Genomic DNA, 21335 nt, shown 5'->3' with positions numbered 1-21335 from the left:
CAGCAGCAAATGTTTAACAACCTGGCTGCCTGAGGCAGCACTACCAGTTGGGACTAACAAGAGACTGACCAAAAACCTTAAAAGGAAAAACTGAAGAATGAGATGTCCGCAGGGAGCTTTGAAAAGCTTGCACATATTCTTGAAAATCTAGAAGGCCATGTTTAATGGCTTAATGTCAGGGCTGTTTACATACAGCCATTAATGTCGAGGGCTGTATGTAAACCCAGGAAAGCACTGAGAAAGCACTACACTCTCACTTTTGGCCGACTCTGATCTTCTATTTGAGGAAGAAGTGAAGACCTAAGACATACAGAAAACAAATAGCAAAATGGCAGATGTGAATCCTACGTTATCAGTAATTACAGTAAAATTAAAGGGATTAAACACTCCAATCAAATGGCAGAGATGGGCAGCATGGCTACAAAGCCATAATCCAACTCTATGCTGTTGTATCCTAAGAGAGACACACTTTAGATTCAAAGACACAAACAGCCTTAACGTGAAAGGACAGAAAGGGGCGCCTGGGTGGCTCAGTTGGTTAAGCGTCTGCTTCTTGGGTTTCAGCTCAGGATCTCACAGTTCGTGAGTTGGAGCCCCACGTCGGGCTCTGAGCCAATAGCGGGGAGCCTGCTTGGGATTTCTCTCTCCCTCTCAATAAATAAGCAAACAAACAAACATAAAAAATTTTAAAACACATGTGAAAGGATGGAGAAAGTAGTGCCCTACAAACAATACCCCAAAGAGAGCTGGAGTGGCTCTATTGTTGTCAGATAAAATAGACTTTCGGCCAAAAACAGTTACTAGAGACAAAAAAAAGTGTATTTTATAATGACAAAAGAATCAATCCATCAGAAGATAGGAAACTTATAAATATGTACCTCTAGCAACATACACATTTTCAATCTTTCTATACTAGTAAACTACTTTATTATGACTCTTTTCTTTCTACTTAATTTCATATGCAGTGAAATAAGCTTAAAAAAAAAAATCAACACTGCCAGGAACTTCCAAGTCAGTGGTCATTAAGGCACCCTTTATACCAATTAAATTTAAAATTAATAATGACAGTTATAGGAGCATAAAATTACTTATGTTTGACAGATTTTAAGAGACAACACACATTTCCCTCCACCATCCCCATATCCCTTCCAAAGAGCAAACCTCTGTCTTTTTCTTCTTCGCTTTCAAAGCTTTCTCTTCCATCATGTCGTGGGCTAGAGGGAGAACTGTAACTCTCTGAAGAGGTTTCTCCACATGTGTCATGTCCAGATCCAATGTCCAAATTCACATCTAAAAATAACAATTCTATTCTTAAAAAATCATGTTAAGTATATTAATTTCTGAATTGAACCATTAGAATCAGCTATAGCCGGGGTGCCTGGGTGGCTCCGTCGGTTAAGCGTCCAGCTTCGGCTCAGGTCATGAACTCACAGCTCGTTGAGTTCGAGCCCCGTGTCGGGCTCTGTGCTGACAGCTCAGAGCCTAGAGCCTGCTTGGGATTCTGTGTCTCCCTCTCTCTGCCCCTCCCCGACTCATGCTCTGTCTCTGTGTCTCTCTCAAAAATAAACATTAAAAACAAGAAAAAAAAAAAAAGAATTAGTTATAGCTGTAAAAAGTTTTTTCTTTTAGTTTTTCTATAATCACCTAAAAAGCTGGGCCTTGAGGTAAAAATTCATTATTACAACACAATTTTAATTGAAAATAATTGAATAACAAGTATATTCTTAAGACAAAGGCACAGGGACAAGTCAATCTTACTGACTTTAAAAAAATCAGAGTTAAAGTTCACCATAGGGTCTGCTCAGTAGGAGCACACTGAGCCATTTTCTGAGTCTAGACATTTTAACTCCTCAGAGCTTGTTGGAAAATACATTCTTTATCAGAACTCAGGAATAGAACTGACTGCCGGAATGTTTATTTGGTCGAATCACTATGCCTGAGTATTTGAAACAGAGGAAGATGCTCCCCATCTAGTAGACTGATTAGTCCCCCGAGTTCCGCCCAGAAGCCAACATGGGGTGGGGCGGGGGCTGTGGTGCAGATCTGCCCCGACCAGTCAGCTGTTTCTGTTTGGGGCCCAGAGAAAAGATTACTGGTACACCTAGTACTGGACACTCCCGCACTGGCCCAAACTTAGGTCACTGTTCCATTCATTCCTGTAAACCCAGCTGAGCCAGCAGAGATTCTGCCTCGCAGCAAGCACCCAACACACGTTTAGGACAGAAATCCCCATAGAAGGAATTCTGGAGAGATTTCAGGACTATAGATGAGTGAACCACTTCTTCGGCAACCTGGCAGAATCAATAAAAGGTAATCACTTGGACAAAATAGGTGTTAGAAAAAAGATATGGTTTGTGTAATATGCAAATTACTTGACTAATCTGTGTCTTTTAAAGGCATTAAATTATAAGGTTAGTACTGTTAAAGATGACCCACCACTCAAATGGTAAATCAATATTAAAGAATAAAGTCATTAAGAATGCAGATGATGTGGAATCCCTTTGGGTAATAAAATGCCAAACTGCCAAGGGAAAACTGCACAAGATCTCATGAGGCTGTAAGAAAAGTGGCAGAGGAGCGACTTGGACAAGAAATAATTTTACAGAAAAGTCATCTGGAGTACACTTACACACGGTAATAGGTTCTGAATTTCCAGTCACAACATGACTAAGGAAAGGGACGCAAGTGAACGTCAACGGCACCTGAGGACAATCTAATGTGCCACGGTGGCCAAAAAGCCTGGCATTAACTGGACTACTAAAAATGAAACCTCTCAAACTGTGGCATACATGCAAACTGTGCATGTAAGTATTTCAACCAGCGTAATGAACAAAATGAACAATTCAGTGAAGAGAATCAAAGATTCAATGACAATCTCAAGCCAGAAATGATGGGCTGACAAGGAGCCCTTGGGGGGAGGGTGAGCTAAGATCTATCTGCTCACTACAACTCAGACAGTGAAACTACAGTGGAGTTGTTGAAACTTCAAAGAGCTAAGTTTCAGACTAGGTTTAAAAAAAAAAAAGCAGCTATTTCTCAAAATCACAGTTTACAGAATGATTTACTCTCGGTTATATTAGCCAGTAAATATTCTCATCACCAAACTGCCAATATAATAATTTGCAGTTTTCAAAGAACTAAATACATAAATCTAAATCTATACTAAACAGAATTTTCTTTTTGATCACCTGGAAGGTGCAGAGTCTTTGGAATTTTTATCATCAGAAATCATTATTATGTGACCCTATGGAGTCAGAGTGTGGAAGGGGAGCATGAAACAATTATTCCAAAGGATGTTTCATGCACCGTCCTTTTCTTTTTCTAAGTTTATTTATTTTGAGAGAAAGAGAAACAGAGCACATGAGCAGGGAAGGGGCAGACAGAGAGGGAGAGGGTGAATCTCAAGCAGGCTCTGTGCTGTCAGCACAGAGCCTGGCGTGGGGCTCGAACTCATGAACCACAAGATCGTGACCTGAGCTGAAGTCAAGAGCCGGACACTTAACTGACTGAGCCACCCAGGCGCCCCCCCCAAAACTCTCCTTTTAAATAGAAGCATAAACCTTTTTGTTTATTATCACGTCTCAAAGAGTAAAAGGTTGTGCATATTATTAAGAAGACGAAAAGCAAAACCTTACAGTATTAAACACTATTCTAACAATAAAAATCCTGGTTATTAGTATTTATGAACAAAGAGAAGTCGGGTAGACTTAAGAACCATTTAGATACAGGAGATGACAGAAACACAGTGGGCTATTATAGGAAGCTGGAGACTCTGAAGTCACTGAAATCTGTCATAAGAATTACTGAGAGGTCAACCATCTCACTGCCCCCAAACTTCTTGGTGCCACAATCAGCAACAGACGAATGGGGTGGAAGGAACACAGGCGATGCAGTGGGAAAAAGTTCTTAATAATGCAGATGAAGTAAAGCACACATCCTTCTAGCAGAGAAACTTAAAGCTTGAGGTTTTAAAAACAAACACAATGCAAAGAAAACAGATGACAAATAGCAAGCACTGCCACCGTTTTTCGGGGACACAACACGAAGGGAGGCAGTGAGGGACTTTTGGTCCCTTCTGTGTTTTTAGAATTTTCAACAATATAAATGTCTTATTACTCAAAATAGAAGTTAAATTTTAAAGTTAAAACTAAGAAAGACCCAGACAACCTACCAATCAGAAGGATCTGACATTTTTAACTCCAATACACTATCTACTACTTTAGGACATGTAGGATTTGTTCCACAAAGAAACAAAACCTTAAATATATCTTACGTTTACTGAATGCTTAAAGGTAATTCCTTCTTTATAACCTAATATTTCCAAAGGAAATTAATCAACAGAGGTTTTTGTTGTTGTTGTTTTAAATTGGAGTCAGCAAACATCTGAGTTACATCTGGTATCAATGCAAAGCTGTACAAAGTATATTTTATTTATAGTCACACTTCACGACAAAGAATAAGGTTTATCTTAATAAGAAATCCTGAGGTTGTATTTTCAGAGTATTGGAAAATAAAGAGAAAAAGGAATTGGAGTTTGGGATGCTATTTATAAGCTCTTAATAACCTACAAGTGTATGTTTTCTTCTAACTTAGAATAGGGAAAAGAACTAAATTATTGAACATCTATGTGCTCAGCACTAGTTAAGTGCTTTTCAGATGTTGCCATATTTAATCCTTACAATCCAGGGCGGGAGGTTATTAGTCCTGTCTCTGAAATGAGAGAAATTAGGCTGCAGAGAGGCCACACATTTATGAAACTGGAGGACAAGACTCAAACCCACATTTGTCTAAGATCAAAGTCCACAGAACTTCTCTGCAAGTATGAGGCTAAAGAGGATAGAAGACTTGTGTGCTTCTTCAGTGAGCAGTAGTTCCCAAATCACATGAGGGACGAGAGAGCGATCTTCTGAGGGTGGGATACGTTTGACGGGAATTTCAACTGGGGAATGATCCGATTTAAGATGTGACCTAGGAGACAAATATGCGGGCAGTGTAGGAAGTGAGCTGGAAGGAGGAAGAACAGAGACAGGGAGATCTGCCACAAGTAATTTTCAACCATCCGCCGACAGAGACCTTTTGCCATTCTTATTTTAGCTTTTTTCCTCCTCCTTTTAGCTGCCACCACCACCACAGGAAACCTCAAAGATAGTTAAGTGTTACAATATACTCATAAACGACGTGTTTTTTCCCCCATGTCATTTTTTCCCCAAGGACAGTTCAGTTAGTTAATTCAGTAAGTTGGCCAGCTGATTTTAGAGGAAAAATGTAACCATATTTCCTGTATCAATATTCAATCTCTGTCAATAAGTACCTGGTTTAAAAACACACTCCATTAAAAAATATATATATTCTGGTTATTTATGTTGTATCATCACAACTGAATGTACTAATACTTGCATAAAATTTATATCAAAAAAAATCCTTAATTTGTGAAATCAGTGCAATCAACAAATGTGGGAGGTACACACATGAACAAAACATACTCCTAGGGGTCTAGGAGCCTTTTATTCTCTTTTGTCTTTGCTATTAATGGTACACGTAACACAGAAAAGTTATTAATGAACCAGCAAAAAGGACACTTCTCAAATAAATACAAAACCCGAAAATAAAGAAAACTTAAAAGCAGGTAAATGGAAACTATACAAATGTAGTACAATAAAAATCTGAGTGTCTGCATTCCCCTAGAACTCCGTAAAAGCCCACAAAGGACAGTCATTAAAACACGAAAACGTCAACAAGATTCTAAAAATGACTTTACACAAGGACAGGGACAGGCTTCCACGAGGGCTGAAAGGACCCCCCAGGTGCTCGGACCTGTGCTCTGGAGCAGGGACAGGCTCGAGAAGTGGACAAGTGAGGAGCCCGTGGCCTACAGAGGAAGGAATCGGTGGGGAAGCACAGCTGTGGCGAAGGAAAGGTTCACCTCTACGGCTGCTTCCGACTTCCTAAATCAGTTCCATTAATACTTCAGAATGGTTTAATTCAGAACCTGCTATTCCCGTCCGCGCAACGTTAACAGTATAATTTCAGGATCTGACACCACAGCTCGACAGCTACTAAAACAGGTATCATGCCAAATACATGTAGGTGACGGGTATTTGAAAGAAAAACCATCTTTCTTACCTTTCACAGAACCACCATGGGCATGCTGGGAAGTTGAGAGTCTGATACCATTTATTCTACTATTCAATCTGTTGTCAGTTTTCTTAATTTTCTCCCTAAACCCAAAATATACAGGTTACTGACATTTTTTTATAAGGCTCTCTAGAGAACACAATAAATAGTATTACTAAAATTCTGTTTTTTTATAGTAAAACAATTTTTAGTAAGGTATAATCTAAATGCAAGATTCGCCCTTTAGTGTACGGTTCGGAGAGTTTTGTCCCTCCAAACTGAATATATTTTGACAATAGCTTTATTTTGATCATCTGCATTTGCTGACTATTTTGAATTAAAAAAATTAGGCCTAGAAATAAAAATGTAATGAAAATACTATTTATTCTACATAAACAAAACATGCCCATAGTCAAAGCCTACATGTTGCCTTTCTTACCAATTCCTATTACTGGAAACATTAAATTGAACCTACTTTTCTATTTGTGGCTTTCCTTTCTTCTTATTTATTGAAGATAAGCTTCGTTTTTCAGTTGAATGCTAATGGAAAGAATAAAAAGAAATCAGACTAAAACTAACCCACACTCATGTAGATATCCTTCTATTCTCCTATCAAACAGTAAAATGACACACTCCCAGTTATATATTGTGAACAAATTCTGATTTCTAACCTATTTCTTGAAGATACCTACCTGAACCACTAAAATTTGCACATTCTCTGATACTCAATATTAATCTAAGAAAAATACCTATTTTTGAATTTTGCTTTTAAAATGGCCCCGTATTCTTTCTTCTGAGCACAAAACAAAACATACAAATCACTGGCATTTGCTTACACGTTCAACAGTGTTCTTCTGAAGTACAACACAGTTTTATCAACTTTAAGAAGAAAAGGTGTAGGCGCTGAAGTAGAGAGAGTAAAGGTATAATTGAATGGACTCTGAAAACAGGCCATTAAGTATGACTAAGGTAACATACAACTTCTCAGAACATTTCGTTTGTAAAACCACATTCCACTAAAGGTTGACATTTGGAGCTGAGTGCTGACCAGAAATAAACATCAGTTAACAAATATATTTTCTGAAAAGAAGGTGGCTCTCTCCATAGCCTCACCAGTAAGCCTTCCCCTGCATCTATGGTGCTTGCAAGCATTCTGCGCTCTGATTACACCAACTCTGGAGAAAGCAAATACTTCCTAATTACATTCCTAAATTACAATGTAATTTCCTAATTACATTACATTACATCCAACTTCTCATGAGGGACGGTCAGGCTCAAAATTCACAACACCAACAGCAAGACAGTGACTGAAATGTGAATAATTCTTCCAAAAGCAAAAAATCTGGCAGAACCATTTGATGTATCCCTAGTTAGAATAAACATTATAAGATTAGCATTAAAATGTACTCCTTTTCTGAGCAATAAAGGCAATCTCAAGATATTTTTTCAGGTGTCAGAGGAGTTTAGACCATATATTCCAATTAAGTTGAAAGTCTAACAGCTATACTATCTGACATAATAATACTTAAGAGAACTCAACTCTTGTAGAGCAGCAATGCATGGAGACAAGAACAAAACCCTCCAATACCTGGTCAGCTAAGGCCACACAGTGCTCCGGGTGCTGAACGGCGGGGCAGCTCTGCTTTCTCCAATCCACAATTCCGTTCTGTTCAGAATATTGCACGGTGAGCCCATCCAACGGAGAACAACTTGTACCAATGGTGCTATCAGAAGAAGTTTGTAAGGTGTGAAAATCTGTCCTCAGTACTCAAACCTATACTGTCTCATATAACGAAGAAGCTAATAGTAACCCTTTGTTCAGTGTGTGTGTGTGTGTGTATGTTTTTTAAAAGAATGCCTAGTGATATCTCTAAGAAAAAAAAGGATGCTATGAGAATAAATTATCACACAGCTATCTTATCTAATAAATAACACCTGTCTCTAAGGAAATTAGTAACAAGTGCAAGTTGTCTTCAGACACTATATATGGTCATCCTGTGCCACTCACAGCTGGAGTGTAACCCCAATCTTGAGAGGATAGCTAAGTACTCTGTATATCTAAGGCATGTCAAAGGACAGGGCAATGTGACTGAAAAGCAGAAGAAACAGACATCAGAAACAGACTCCAAGAGAATCCAGAGACAGAAGTTACTGGACATGGCCTTTAAAATAACAGTGTTTAATAGGTCAGTGACTACAAGAAGATGGGAAATTTGGGGAATGTCCCGAGAAATACAAACAAGAACCACACTTAAATTCTGGAACTGTAAAAGAAACTGAAATTAAGAACTCAACGGAGGGGCGCCTGGGTGGCGCAGTCGGTTAAGCGTCCGACTTCAGCCAGGTCACGATCTCGCGGTCCCTGAGTTCGAGCCCCGCGTCAGGCTCTGGGCTGATGGCTCAGAGCCTGGAGCCTGTTTCCGATTCTGTGTCTCCCTCTCTCTCTGCCCCTCCCCCATTCATGCTCTGTCTCTCTCTGTCCCAAAAATGAAAAATAAAAAAAAAAAGAACTCAACGGATAGTGGGGTGCCTGGGTGGCTCAGTCGGTTGAGCATCCGACTTCAGCTCAGGTCATGATTTCACGGTTCTTGAGTTCGAGCCCCGCATCAGGCTCTGTGCTGACAGCTCAGAGCCTGGAGCCTGCTTCCGATTCTGTGTCTCCCTCTCTCTCTGACCCTCCCCTGCTTACGCTCTGTCTCTCAAAAAGGAATAAACATTAAAAAAAAAAATTAAAGAACTCAATGGATAGAAGCAGACACACAAAGTCAGTAAGGAGGAACTTTGGCCAGAAGAAACTAGACTGAAGCTGGAGAAGAAGAAAATACAGAGAACACAGAAAAGCTTAGGAGACACACAGGGCCTGGTGGAAAGTCTAACACACGAAGTACCCCAAGTCTCAGAAGAGAAAACAAGAGAATCAGGTGGAAGCAGTATCTGCAAAGGTAGTGGCCTGGTCTTCTCTAAAATCAAAAGGTATCAGGCTTTAGGCTTAAGAAGTGAAATTCATTCAAAGACAGCCATAAACAGTATCTTAGAAAAGTGCTCAAAACCAGATGAGAAAATCTTAAAAAGCAATCAGGCTGTGAAAAGCACATCCACTTCCAAAGAGCACCAAGGCTGAAACAATGAATGCCAGCTGTCTTTGTTAGTTCTCCCCAGAAAGGAGAATCTGGGGTGGCATGGTTGATAGGGGAGGCGAGCTCAGGAAGCAAAACAAAAAGTGTGCAGAATGAAAGAGGAAAAGAGGAAAAACCAACTTGTAAGGGTCCATTACTGAGATTGCCAACATAACAACAGAGGCTCAAACAAGCTGGGACCTCCCAGAATTATCTATCCAAAGGACAGGAAGCTGGAGCCCCCCCATCAGTTGAGTGCTGACCCCCTGGGCAAATTAACTTGCATTTCTGGACTATGCTGGTCTGAGTGCCAACCAGGTCCCCAGAATCAGCCAGGGCCCTGAGGCAGAAGGTGGAAAGTCTTACAGCTTGGGTGGGACAGCGGAAACTTGAAGAGGGTCCTAGAGCTGGGCTGAGGCTATCATGCGAGGGACCAAAGGCATTAAACAGGAAGACAGTAAAAACTTGACTTTCAAAGCACTTGCAGAAAGTCACTGACAACCTAGAATCCTACATCCAGGAAAAGTGCAGGCAAAATAAACATTTTTTTCCCCCCAGGTAAAAACAAAGTAAATGCATCAATGGCAGACAGAGCTACAGGAACTACTGCAGTCCTTCAGCAGGAAGGAAACAATCATGGACGGACGCTAAGACACATGGGAAAGAATGAAGGCAGTGGAACGGCAGAATCCAAGTGACAGGTGAAGGTAGGTTTCACAAGGTCTAAACTACAGGGAGAATAACGTACAGGACAACCACAATTTGTAAGGTGGGAGGGGTAAGTGAAATAACAGCGAATAAAGGTCCTCACAGGGGAAGTGCTGCAAGCGCCATTAGTACCAGACCTTAGAGAGTCCAAGATGTAGAATACAATCTCATGACCCCTCGTTACCACTAGAAGAATCGAAAACATTACCTAACTCTCAAAGTTAACAGAACGGAGAAACAGAATAAAACCACCTTACAGCAAGAAAGGAAAGAAAAGGAAGATGACACAGAAAAGGCTGGACAAGTAACAAGCAAACAGTAAAACAGCAGACTTCTAGGCAAACGTCTCAGTGATTAAAGTAAATGTGACACAGTGAATTACAAACATACAAAGACATTGTTTTAGGAATTAGATACGTACTTCACAAGGGGACTCTTGCCGGTGTGTTTCTTGTGGATTATGGTGTGCTGTAACACATCTACGGTAGAGGAAGAAACGATTATTATACCAGATGCTGCTGCCAAAAATCCAAGAGGATGACGCAACTAATTTATGTGACGGTGACAGGATCACCAGACCATGCAGAACGCTTCTAAGCACTTTTCACAGAAAACTCTTTAAAGGGGCAACTTTTCAAAAACACGCTACAGTCCTACTGTAATGTAAACGATTTTCTTAACATTTTCTTTTGTCTCGCTTACTTTATTATAAGAATACAGTATCATAATACATCTAAAATACAAACTATGTGTTAACTGTTTACATTTTTGGTAAGGCTTCTGATCAAACAGCAGGCTAGTAATAGTTACGTTTTGGGGGAGTCAGAAGTTATACATGGATTTTCGACCGCAAGGGGGGCAGCGCCCCTTACCGCTCTGTTGTTCAAGGGTCAACTATATTTGCCTCTTTTCATTAAGAAACAAAATATATCACAGAAACATCTGAAGGCCTTTCTCCATTCCACTTGACTTCCTCCCTCTACAGAGATAAACTAGCTGAAGTATTCTACTGAGTGTTTTTATTAAGATTTACCGCACCCGGGTGATACCCAGGTATTTGCTATTACACACAAGGCTGCTGTGAGGACTTCAGTCTCCATCCCCTGAACACACGGACAACAATTTTCATAGCAGCAGAAGTGCTGGGCGGTGGCATGAAATTAATTACTTCCAACCTCACTACACAGTGTCAAATTTCTGTCCAAATGAGTTGTACCAATTTATGTTCCCATCCGCAGCGGATCAGAGCTCCCATTACTTCGTACCCCTGGTAATGTCAGACTTGAAAATGTTTTACCAATTCGGGGAGCGTGAAATGATATCTCGTTGTTTTTACAGTGTGCATTTTTCAGACTACTCGTGAGGCTAAACACTGCTTAATTGCCATTCACATTTCCTCTTCCATGAATTAACTATCTTTATCTTTTGTCCTTACTGTCAATTAGACTGATGCTCTGAGTTTTTGGACGAATATTTCTATTGTCTGGGTATAGTCTTTCTTCAACTGTGAATAGCCTGTAAATATCTTCTAACTGCCTGTTTTTTGGTTACAAGTTCAGTTTTGTTTTAGAAAAAAGATCTCCACCACGGTCACGTTCTGCTTTGTCAAGAAAGCCTTCTTGTCCCAGGTTATCAACATTTAAAAGTTCAGTTTTACATTTTATATACTACATTAAGTTTATATGTACTTATCTTTTGTTACTTACTTGAAATTTTTGTGCATGATGTAAGTAGGGATCTAATTATATAATATTTTTTCAACTGGAAAGCCAGCCAACATCATTTATTGAATAGTCTATTTTTTCCTCACTTATTTATAATGCCACCTGTCACATTCCAAGTTTCCATATGTCTGTTTCTTGGCTCCTTAATCTGTTCTAATGGTCTGCCTATCCTTGTGCCTATATCAGGCAAAATGACTTATTCCAGTGAATCCACACTTACCTTCTTCTTGACTTGAAGCTTCTGAGCTGTCTTCCTTTAAGTGTTCTAATATTTTAGAAGTCTTCAGAGAGGACTGTAAGTTATCTGCAGGAAGTATTCAATACCAATTAACTTTTTAGGAAAAAGGTAATAAAGAAAACACACAGAATGATTCCTTCTGTCCCAAGAAGAGGAGAGTGGTGAGTCAGTGGTAAAGAGAACATTTCTACTAGTTAGGACCTTTACAACACCAAGGTGACACAGCATAGAACCCTGGACTGGGAGTGGGGACCCTGACTCAGGGAGCCTGCTCTCCCCATGAGAACCACAGGTCTGGAGCAAGGGGCTTCACCTCCGCCAGCCCCAGGGGCTCACGTGCAATAGGAGGGGATGCACTAGATTAGTGCTTCTCAGACATCGGTGGTGTGGGAAGGCTTTTCAAATTTCTAATGTGTTGTGAAGCATTCCTTTCATAAAATATAAGCAGGTGTGGCAATGTCCAACTGCTACAAAGCCTCTCAAGTGTCCACCGTGAGTTTCTATTCTATTACAGAGCAGTGGCCCACGAGGCACATTCTGAAAGCCCCGGACTAGTCCTCAGGTAAGGTGCAGACTGGTGGGGTTCCAGACCGCGATATGCTGAAGTCATCTAGGAGTTAACATTTGTTTTCTCAAGTGTCAGGACACAGACTAAGTACTACTGCCTATCCCTGGGGACAAAAGGTAGAGCTGTCATTTTTTTCAAAACAGTGCAAATGAACTTTGACAACAGTGTGTTCCCTGGTGAAACAATGTGGACATCCTGACCACACTTTCCACACTCCCAAAACATGTCCTTTCATACATTTTAATTCTGCAACAATTCGAGGTCTTCCAACGTACTACTCCCTTTAGCACCATGCACGTAATTTAATTTAAATACTGTAAAGCTCTCGTGATGAGTCTTCTCTTATTTATATATGCGCTACTCACTTGGGCCAGTTTTCCTGGGTCGCCTGTTAAAATCGGAATTAAAAGTTTAACTTTGTGTTTTCGGCATGTGTTAAACAAACGCTATTTATAGATATTCCTTAAAAAGTACTTCCACTCGGTTCAAGCAGAAGAAAGCACTGACTGTGAGATCTATACAGCTCCAGGGTGATTAGGATTCTCTTTAAAAAACAAGCAGCTACTGTCACTGTTCAGACAGAAATTTAACCGTGGAGTCACTCATCTCGTCTCATCAACTAGTCATCAAGAATCTCCCACCCTCACCCCCCCCACACACACACATACACACGAGAGAGAGAGAAACTTTAAAAGTTAACCCGTTATCATATCCAATCATATTACTTTTTCTAAATTCTCTTTCTTCCACCTCAAAACGAGCAAATATACATTTTCTTTCTTCTTTAGGTACAAGAAAATAGGACTTTGTTGATAGCAGAAGGAAAGGTTAAAAAAATAAACAGCCACTTGCCATAATGGCTGTGCTTTAAGTTAGCACATTCTCCTAAAGCCCACATCAATGTTCCTGGCAAAATATTTGTTTAAAAAGGCAGCTGAGATAGATGTGCATAGAAGCACACATAAGGCTGACTGTGAGGAAGGATGAAACATGAGGGCAAAAGCAACTTACAGGAACAGAAGGAAAAAAATGGGGGAAATCTTCAGGAGGTAATATTTCAGTTGGGTCTTAAAACAGGTGTGATTTTAACAGGCTGTGCCAAAAGGAAGGACATTTAAAAGTTCAGGTGCAGAATGAGCCAAGACACTGGGACAGGAAATGGCAGGTATACTGAGTAGATGCCAAGCCTTCAAGCAGCCAGAGCCTGAGAGACTAGCAATGAGGCACAAGGAGGCTCACGGCAGGGCTTGAATTTCAAATCAAACTTTTAAGGTTTTGAAGAGGGCATTAACCAACTGATCCCTGAGGTAATCCTGGCGTAGGTTAAAGTCAAGTGAGAAACCAGAACCGGAGACATGAGTGAGGAGGCTTTGTGCAAGGTGTGCATGGAAGAAAGGCTTAACAGCCCACAACGGACTGGTAAGGAGGGGCAGAAAGGAAGGCACCCCCTGTCCGGCATGGCTTGGCCTGTAAATGACTGAATGTGAAGAGCAAAAGTGGAAAGAGTAACGCCCGGTTTCCAGCCAGGGAGGCTGCGGAGGTCACTACGGGAACACGGGGACACGGGACCCGGGAGGAAAGGCAGATTCTAAGAGGTGACACCCCCCGTGCCCGGCAGGGCAGCACCTCCGAAGCCTGTACACCAGGTGACAAGGCCCTGGAGGACCCAGTATGTCCACGAGATGGAGACAGCTGGCCTTTCCCTTGCAATCAGTCTGTTTTGTGACTTTAGCTTTGACACACTATTTTCTGTAAACCTGCAGTGTCAATTTCACTGAAAACTACACGTTTCTTAATCGTAGGCCGCTATTCCTCAACTGCCAGCCCCATACAAGGCAGCACAGTGAAACAGGAACGCTAAGCAAGAACACATCCGATTTCTAGAGAGGAGAAGACGCTTACTGAGGCTGTGCAGAGGGTCTGGTGATATGGACTGAAAGAAGCTGTGCACTTTCTGACTCTGTAGAAAAGCTTGGGATGAAGTTGAAAATAGCTGCCTGCACATAAAAGAAAAGAGAGGTGTTAATTTCACGTAATATAAACCCACAAGAGTCTCAGTTAAGACTGTAAGGCAAATTTATGTGGCAGTTTAATTCAGTATTATAAATATACTGGGGGCGCTTGGGTAGCTCACTCGGTTAAGCGTCCGACTCTTGGTTTTGGCTCAGGTTATGATCTCACGGTTCGTGAGTTTGAGCCCCAAGCGCTCTAAGCTGACGGCGCAGGGCCTGCTTGGGATTCTCTCTCCCCCTCTCTGCCCCTCCCTTGCTTGCATGTGTGCATGCGCTCTCTCAAAATAAACAAACAAACAAAAAAATACTTTTTTCTGAGGAAAAGAATATTATTTTCTAATGTATTTCCCATAGGAAGAAGTGAATAAAAGTTAAACTTATTTGCAAAAATCTGGTAAATGGGCTTATTTTTAATTTTCTATAATCTAGTGGCATGGTTTCACTTCTGGCAATAAAAAAAAAAAGTTATTTCAGCCTTTTGTCCAAGTGGCCCAATAGCTATCTTTCTGCCAGATAAGAACTGCAATTCCTTTACTCTTCTTCACACGTGTTCCTTTTCATCACATGGCTGTACATGGAGGAGACTTCCCACACTCTAAACCTAAGAGCTGGGGTGCTAGGAGTCCTGGAAACTATGGAATGCAGTGTCTGGTCAGACAAGTATTACTACATCCCAAGGCCTGACTAGCTGATGATTCACTCCGCTGTGTATCCTTCCCATGATTCTAAGCTGTTATCTTTGAAAATCAGCTTTCCTCACCTTTTACTAGTGTAATTAAAAGATTCAAACTCAAGTCTTCTCTACAAAACGGACCTTGCAATAAGGGATATAGTTACATCACAGAAACTAATGGAAAGTTTCCTCAAGGATCTGGATACCAGCTCCACCACATAAAAGCTGATCTACTCTAAATAAGTTACTTAGCCTTCGAGCGTCATTTTCCTCATAGGGAATACTACTAGTTCATCAAGGTTATGACACTCACGCAGTACACAAAGCCGTCACCCTACTCAACATACAAATCCACTTCCATTACTTTTGAACACTTTAAATACTCATTTAAAATTCTTAAATTTATCCCCAAGGTTCCTGACCTGTCATTCAGATTAACTGTCAGGTCATTAAATACCTTATCAAGAGATGACCCTTACAGACCAAAGTCACCTTGTACATTAGGCAAAACTGCTTCTTGGTATGCAGATGTGGAAATAAATATTCAATAGGAAGACAAACAAGAAACGACGAGATGGAAGACAAACGAAGTGAGGAGCTGATCTAAATCCCCAAGTCTGCACACATTACTTGAGACTGGGGACCGAGACCTGAGGGCAGTGGTAGAACCTATGACCCATTTACTTTCACAAACCAAATGGTCCAAAGACAGACAGACACACCTTTAATTCAAGACTTGAGTCCCGAGAGACAGCTTGGACACCGACTACCAGTCCAAAAATCAACCGCATGTCTGCTGTGGGAACACGGTGCTGTACATTTAAGCCAAGCCGGAGAGAAAGGCACAGGCTTGAAGTCAGAATACAGACTAAAGTCAAGGTTCAGCAACGTATAACCACAAGACAGCAATTACACCTATGTTTGTTTCCAAATCTAACTGGCTAGAAGCTAACATATTAAATTAGAAAAACAAGATTATATGCGGACACGACAGAAATTACCCAATCCCAATGTACATTTCAGTGGCATATTTTCATTTTCCTAACATACAGTGTATCTGGAATGGTATTTATGCAGTGTCCTGTGCCAACCCAATCTCTACTTCTCTTATAAACTCATTTCCTATTTCTCACTTACAATTCCCCCTTCCTTTATCATCGCTACCTTTCTTAAATCACATGAATGATAATCATCCTAATCTAAAATTCACAAATTCACAAACTGAGAATGAGGTGCCCTGACAGCCTATCAATAATGCTGATGAGACTACAAGCTAGCCACAGAAATCAAAACATTTTTAAGGGAAATATTAGACAATAAGCCATTTTTAAAAATAAAATTTTTGAAGAGGAAAATCTTTCCAAGCAGGATATAAAACTCTGAAACCATTAGAGAAAAGATTGATAAATCTGACTATCTAAAAAAAATTAAACTGTCTACACGGCCAAGAAGTAGCAACAAACGGGTCCTTTAACAAATAACTCTTACAAATCAGACCAATAAAAAGTGGGGAGGACTGAAAAAACTATTCACAAGAAAGTGCACATACAGACTAAATACAGACTCAACTACAGACTAAAATGAGAAAGTCTTCCTCTCTGAGACTAGCAAAAATGAGAGATTGAGAGTATATGTCTGCTGTGTGGTTGCAGAGATACAAACATAAGGAAGGCTTCTGGGATGTAGAGCGTTGCTACCTCCTTAGAATTTAGAAACATCACTTATTAAAAAATGTATAACTTATGACCAACTTCAATTCTAGAAATTTCTCTTACAGATAAATGTATCAAATGTGTTAAGAAACATATGTGGACATTCCCTGTAATACTGGTTGTAGCAGTTTAAAAATATTCAGACTCCAAATGGCCATAAAACATAATGATTAGTTATGATACAACTAAAAATAGATTATGTAGCAAATAAAAAAGCAGCAGTCTTTTTACATGTACCAATGTGTACATGTATGTATATTTAATGAAAAGATTAAGTGGCAGAAAAGTCTGTATAGGATAATTCAATGTGCACAGTGTAGGAAATATACACAAATACATAAAATCAAAGTCATGTACGTGCACAGAAAATTTCTGAAAAGTTAAGTAAGATTTTTAATGAAGGTTATTTCTAGTACCAAATTTGGAGAAAGGGCAATTTGAGACTTTTGGCATCACACCTTCCTTTACATTCTTCACGAACAGCTTCAATAGCACCTTTATAAAGGACTTACACACACACACACACACGCCTCTGTGATTATCACTGAGAAGAACCCTAAAAGCTGTAATAAGGAGTCAGACATACACTTCTTAATTGTCATCTTGGCCAGGAGCCAAATTTCTAAAAGTGGCTCCTTCGTAGTTTTTCTCCTCTGAAAATCTCCACCTTATAGAAAAGTTGCAAATATGGCAAAACATCTATTTCTGAACCATAAATAATAACTCATCTCTGACACCCCAACACCCGGCAAGACATTAGCATTTCCTACAAAGACATCCCTACTGCGATCATATCAGGACACTAACACTGAAAAGTTAATACCTAATCCTCAGACCCCATTTAAGTTCTGCCAGCTAATTCCTAAGTGTCCTTTTCACCACAAAGGCCCAGCTGCCACCACAGCTCCTCATGGTGTTAAGAGGTCAGGCCCTGTAGTTTGTGGAATGGTCCCGATGTGGGTCTGTCTGATGTTTCCTCACAGCAGGAATGTAACAGGGCTAGGCTGTGTTCTTTTGCTACAGCCTATTGTGTGCTAATTCTGACTGACCCCCTCACTCATCAAGTTCAAGTTAGGGATTAAAGCGGTATCTGTCAGGGGCGCCTGGGTGGTGCAGTCGGTTAAGCGTCCGACTTCAGCCAGGTCACGATCTCGCGGTCCGTGAGTTCGAGCCCCGCGTCGGGCTCTGGGCTGGTGGCTCGGAGCCTGGAGCCTGTTTCCGATTCTGTGTCTCCCTCTCTCTCTGCCCCTCCCCCGTTCATGCTCTGTCTCTCTCTGTCCCAAAAAAATAAATAAACGTTTAAAAAAAAAAAAAATTAAAAAAAAAAAAAAAAGTGGTACCTGTCAGGTTTCTCCACTCTAAAGCCACTCTTCCTCCCTTTATGAATAATAAGCATTATTTTGTGGGAAAGGACTTTGATACTGTAAATATCCTCAAATGTTCAATCTATTCATTTATTATTTACATTAACACAGACTCATGGTTTCCTATTTTCCTATTTTACTCAATATTACTGTTTTATTTATTTAGATGTTCGATTTGCTCCAGATCTGACCACTAGGAGTCCCTTCAAACTGGCTTCTGTGTCCTTTTGACCAAACCATTTAATTCTTTGAGCACTTCCTTGCTTTTGGGTACAAGAGGCTCATCTTGTACTTTTCCTGCCCTGGCCCTGCAATCGGCTTTTTCCTCCAAGGAGCCCTAGTTGTGCTCCTTGGTGGAGAATGGTATCATAAGTCAAGCTCTGGACACCAGGTATTCCCATTGCTACAGGCTATGGCTGCTTTCAGACCCTGTCTTTCTTTCCTTTCTTCTTTTTATATGTTTATTTATTTACTGTGAGAGGAGCACAAAGGAGTCACGAGTTGGGAAGGGGCAGAGATAGGGAGAGAGAGAAAACCAAGCAGGCTCCACACTGTCAGCATAGAGACCGACGTGGGTAGGGCTTGAACCTACAAACAGGGAGATCATGACCTGAGCCAGATGCTTAACTGTCGAGCCACCCAGGTGCCCCCAGGCCCTTTCAATAAACAGAGCCAGGGAATATATGTGTACACACACAACCATATTTCTGTATCTTCCTATATATACCCCAAATCATGATACACCCAATATCTTCAATTCCAATCAGACACTTCAGGGTTCATTCTAGTTTTCTTCTTTTCTATAGTGTAACTCCCTTCTCCAACAGAGAGACACTTGGTCCTCACAATTCTTAACATACTAATTAGGTCAACTCCCCGTGGTAATGCTTTCCCACTGTTGCCCTACCCACCTCCCGTGTACGTGCCCTTCTGACACCAGCAGAGCTCGAATGCCCTGCCAGCCGCCTCTCAGGTGCACGCCCTGACACACTGTGCCAGCCTCCCAGCACCATCCCCATGACTGAATGACTCCTCCTTCCACTTGGGGTCCCTTTGCTAGTTCATTAGGGCACACCCCCTAAAACCATTGCTGCTGACTGCCTTGCTCTGTTCCACTGAGTGGCTTTATGACTTTCTTGTTCAGGAGGGGCGGGGGGAAAAGAGGACAGGAACTGATGATCACTCTTTAAAAGTCAAGTCCTACAAAAAACCTAGACACTGATATTCCTGAGACTTGAACCATAGTTTAGCATAGCTCCCAGAGCACACATGCATGAAGTTTTAAAGTAACAGATTAAGCTGAATAATAAATATCTGAGAACGTGGAAGAGTATTTCAGAAACAGTACCAGGGGGAGGAAAACCAGATCTATCAGCTATGAACAAACTATAAAATTCTAATAATTAAAAAGTGATCCTGGAACAAGAATGAGATTGTCGCAAGGAAAAATCCATGAACAGGTTACATACCTATGAATGAAGGAAATCAGTAATATAGGAAAGAATCAATTCACTGTTTGGAAAGAAAAATAGATTTAGATCCTGACTTCACTTGGTACAACAATATAAATCCAAACTGATGAAAGGAACAACAAGAGAAACTATCACATACACAAAAAGTACACTGATCGTGTTTCGAAAGATGGATAGCCTCAAGCTTTTTTAAATAAGTGAATATATGTGGCCCAAACTCAAAGGTTACCAAGTGACCAGCCAGTCTCATTCCTATTGTCAGAGCCCCTCTTCTTCCCTAGACGCAAGCCTCTCTGCTATTTTATTGCTTATTTTTCAGAGATAATCTTTGCACACAAACATGTACATATCCTTTAAAACGGTGACATTCTACTAGCTGTTCTCACCTTGCTCTTGCTCTCTATTGTTCTTTTTCAATAAGGCCACACGGTATTCCAGTGAATGAATGTCCCATGAGTTAACCAAGTCTCCATCAACATCTAGCTGTTTCTAGCCTTTTGTAGTCAAATATTACAACAGTAAACATCTGAAACACTCATCTTTGCATACACTGGGAATACACTTGTACGATAAATTAAAAGAAGTGGAAGTCGTCAAAGGTTATCTGCACTTAAGTTGTGATATCGCCAAACGGCTTTCCATAGAAATTTTACCAGTTTATGTAACTGGCCATGAGTACCTACCAAACTTCTGGATCTTTGCATATTCAACAGGTTGAACAGAAACTCACGTAAGGTGAAAAACCTGTACCCTGAAAACTGTAAGACACTGAGACGACACAAATAAATGGGAAGATAGATAGTCCATGCTTACTCATTAGAAGAATATTGTTAAAATGTCTATACTTCCCAAAGCAATCTACAGATTCAATGTAATCCTATATCCAATAGTATTTTTCATAGAACTAAAACAAATCCCACTAAAACATATGGAACCAACAAAAACCCCAAACAGCCTAGGCAAACTTGAGAAAGATGAATAAACCTAGAAGTATCACAATCCCAGATTTGAAACTATATTACAAAGCTACAGTAATCAAAACAGTATGGTAACACAGATGCACAGTTCAATGGAACAGAATACAGAGCCCAGAAATAAACTCACACTTTTAAGGGCAATTAATTTATGACAAGGGACACAAGAACACACAACAGGAAAAAGACAGTCTCTTCAATAAATGGTACTGGGAAACTGCACAGCTTTGTGCAAGAGAATGAAACTGTACCATTTTCCTAAGCCATACACAAAAATTTGGTGTAATAAACTCAAAACAGATTAAAGATCTAAACGTGAGATAGGAAACCATAAAACTTCTAAAAGGAAACATAGACAGTAAACTCTTGGACACTGGCCTTAGCAATATTTCTCTGGATCGGTCTCCTCAGGCAAGGGAAACAAAAGCAAGAATAAACTATTGGTACCACATCAAAACAAAAAGCTTTTGCACAGGGGCACCTGGATGGCTCAGTTGGTTAAGCATCTGATTCCTGGTTTCAGCTGAGGTAATGATCTCATCAGGCTCAGCACTGCTGGTGTGGAGCCTGCTTGAGATTCTCTCTCTGCCCCTTCCCCGCACGTGCGTGCGCATGCGCTCTCTCTCTCTCTTTCTCAAAATAAACTTAAAAAATAAAGCT

General features: G+C 40.5%; 1 protein-coding gene across 6 annotated transcripts in view; it reads right to left on the bottom strand.

Annotated features, from left to right (window-relative positions):
• ZCCHC2 (zinc finger CCHC-type containing 2) overlaps positions 1 to 21335 on the bottom strand; it is a 68882-nt gene that overhangs the window by 15568 nt on the left and 31979 nt on the right. For 5 of the 6 annotated variants that reach the window (XR_015242610.1, XM_086683166.1, XM_086683165.1 and 2 more), the window contains 7 exons: positions 14371 to 14465; positions 11883 to 11966; positions 10360 to 10417; positions 7703 to 7838; positions 6590 to 6654; positions 6124 to 6218; positions 1162 to 1290 (listed from right to left, as the gene is read on the bottom strand). Coding sequence is in view for 5 of the 6 variants with exons in the window: in XM_086683166.1 (XP_086539292.1) it covers positions 1162 to 1290; positions 6124 to 6218; positions 6590 to 6654; positions 7703 to 7838; positions 10360 to 10417; positions 11883 to 11966; positions 14371 to 14465 (662 nt within the window). In the remaining variant the exon portion in view is untranslated. The remainder of the gene's footprint in view (positions 1 to 1161; positions 1291 to 6123; positions 6219 to 6589; positions 6655 to 7702; positions 7839 to 10359; positions 10418 to 11882; positions 11967 to 14370; positions 14466 to 21335) is intronic. The other variant, XM_086683167.1, reaches the window with a different exon arrangement.

This window comes from Puma concolor, chromosome D3, assembly GCF_028749965.1.
Source record: "Puma concolor isolate L17-30 chromosome D3, mPumCon1.1.hap2, whole genome shotgun sequence".
NCBI classification, from domain to species: domain Eukaryota; kingdom Metazoa; phylum Chordata; class Mammalia; order Carnivora; family Felidae; genus Puma; species Puma concolor.
Note: the sequence above shows the minus strand (reverse complement) of the source record. Positions and strands in the feature narration are given on the sequence as shown.